This window comes from Egretta garzetta, unplaced genomic scaffold (assembly GCF_000687185.1).
Source record: "Egretta garzetta isolate BGI_Z169 unplaced genomic scaffold, ASM68718v1 C8197402, whole genome shotgun sequence".
Lineage (NCBI taxonomy): Eukaryota > Metazoa > Chordata > Aves > Pelecaniformes > Ardeidae > Egretta > Egretta garzetta.
The window spans coordinates 1-451 of record NW_009266708.1 but is presented as its reverse complement, the minus strand read 5'-3'; the positions used below and the strand labels follow the sequence as shown (position 1 = coordinate 451).

The following is a 451-nucleotide window of genomic DNA, read 5'->3' as shown; positions in this document are numbered from 1 at the left end:
AATGGGTACCCCAGCATGCTGATGGTGAGTACCGTGGGGATGAGGGACTTGAGGCCAAGCTCGTAGCCCCAGACGGAGTCGCGGTCAATGATGCGGAAGAAGCAGGAGATGTTCTGTGACTGGTAGCCCACCCGCACCTCGGCCAGCTCATAGAAGGGGATGGCCATCTCCGTGTAGCGCCGTGACCAGATGCTGGGGTCTGAGAGCGGGCGGAAGGTGCTGAACTGCTTGGGCAGGTAGCTGGTCTCACCTGCGTCGAACTTGAAGGATGAGATGCCGTATTTGTGGCGGAGCTGGCGCAGGTGGCTCTGGAACCAGTCCCGGGCCGCAGGGTTGGTGAAGTCCAGGATGGCCCCAATGCCATTCCACCACTCTACCATGGCCGGCAGCCGCCCAGACGGCTCCTTGATGAACAGCTGACGCTCAATTCCCACCCCAAAATTGGAGGAAT

At 60.3% G+C, this 451-nt stretch overlaps 1 protein-coding gene across 1 annotated transcript; it reads right to left on the bottom strand.

Annotated features, from left to right (window-relative positions):
- Positions 1–5: 5 nt before the first annotated feature.
- LOC118453162 (myogenesis-regulating glycosidase-like) lies at positions 6–446 on the bottom strand (the record flags this gene model as incomplete). The annotated part of the gene is made up of 1 exon (XM_035902641.1): positions 6–446. A coding segment is annotated over one exon (441 nt), but the record flags the coding sequence as incomplete, so codon positions are not given.
- Positions 447–451: the final 5 nt, after the last annotated feature.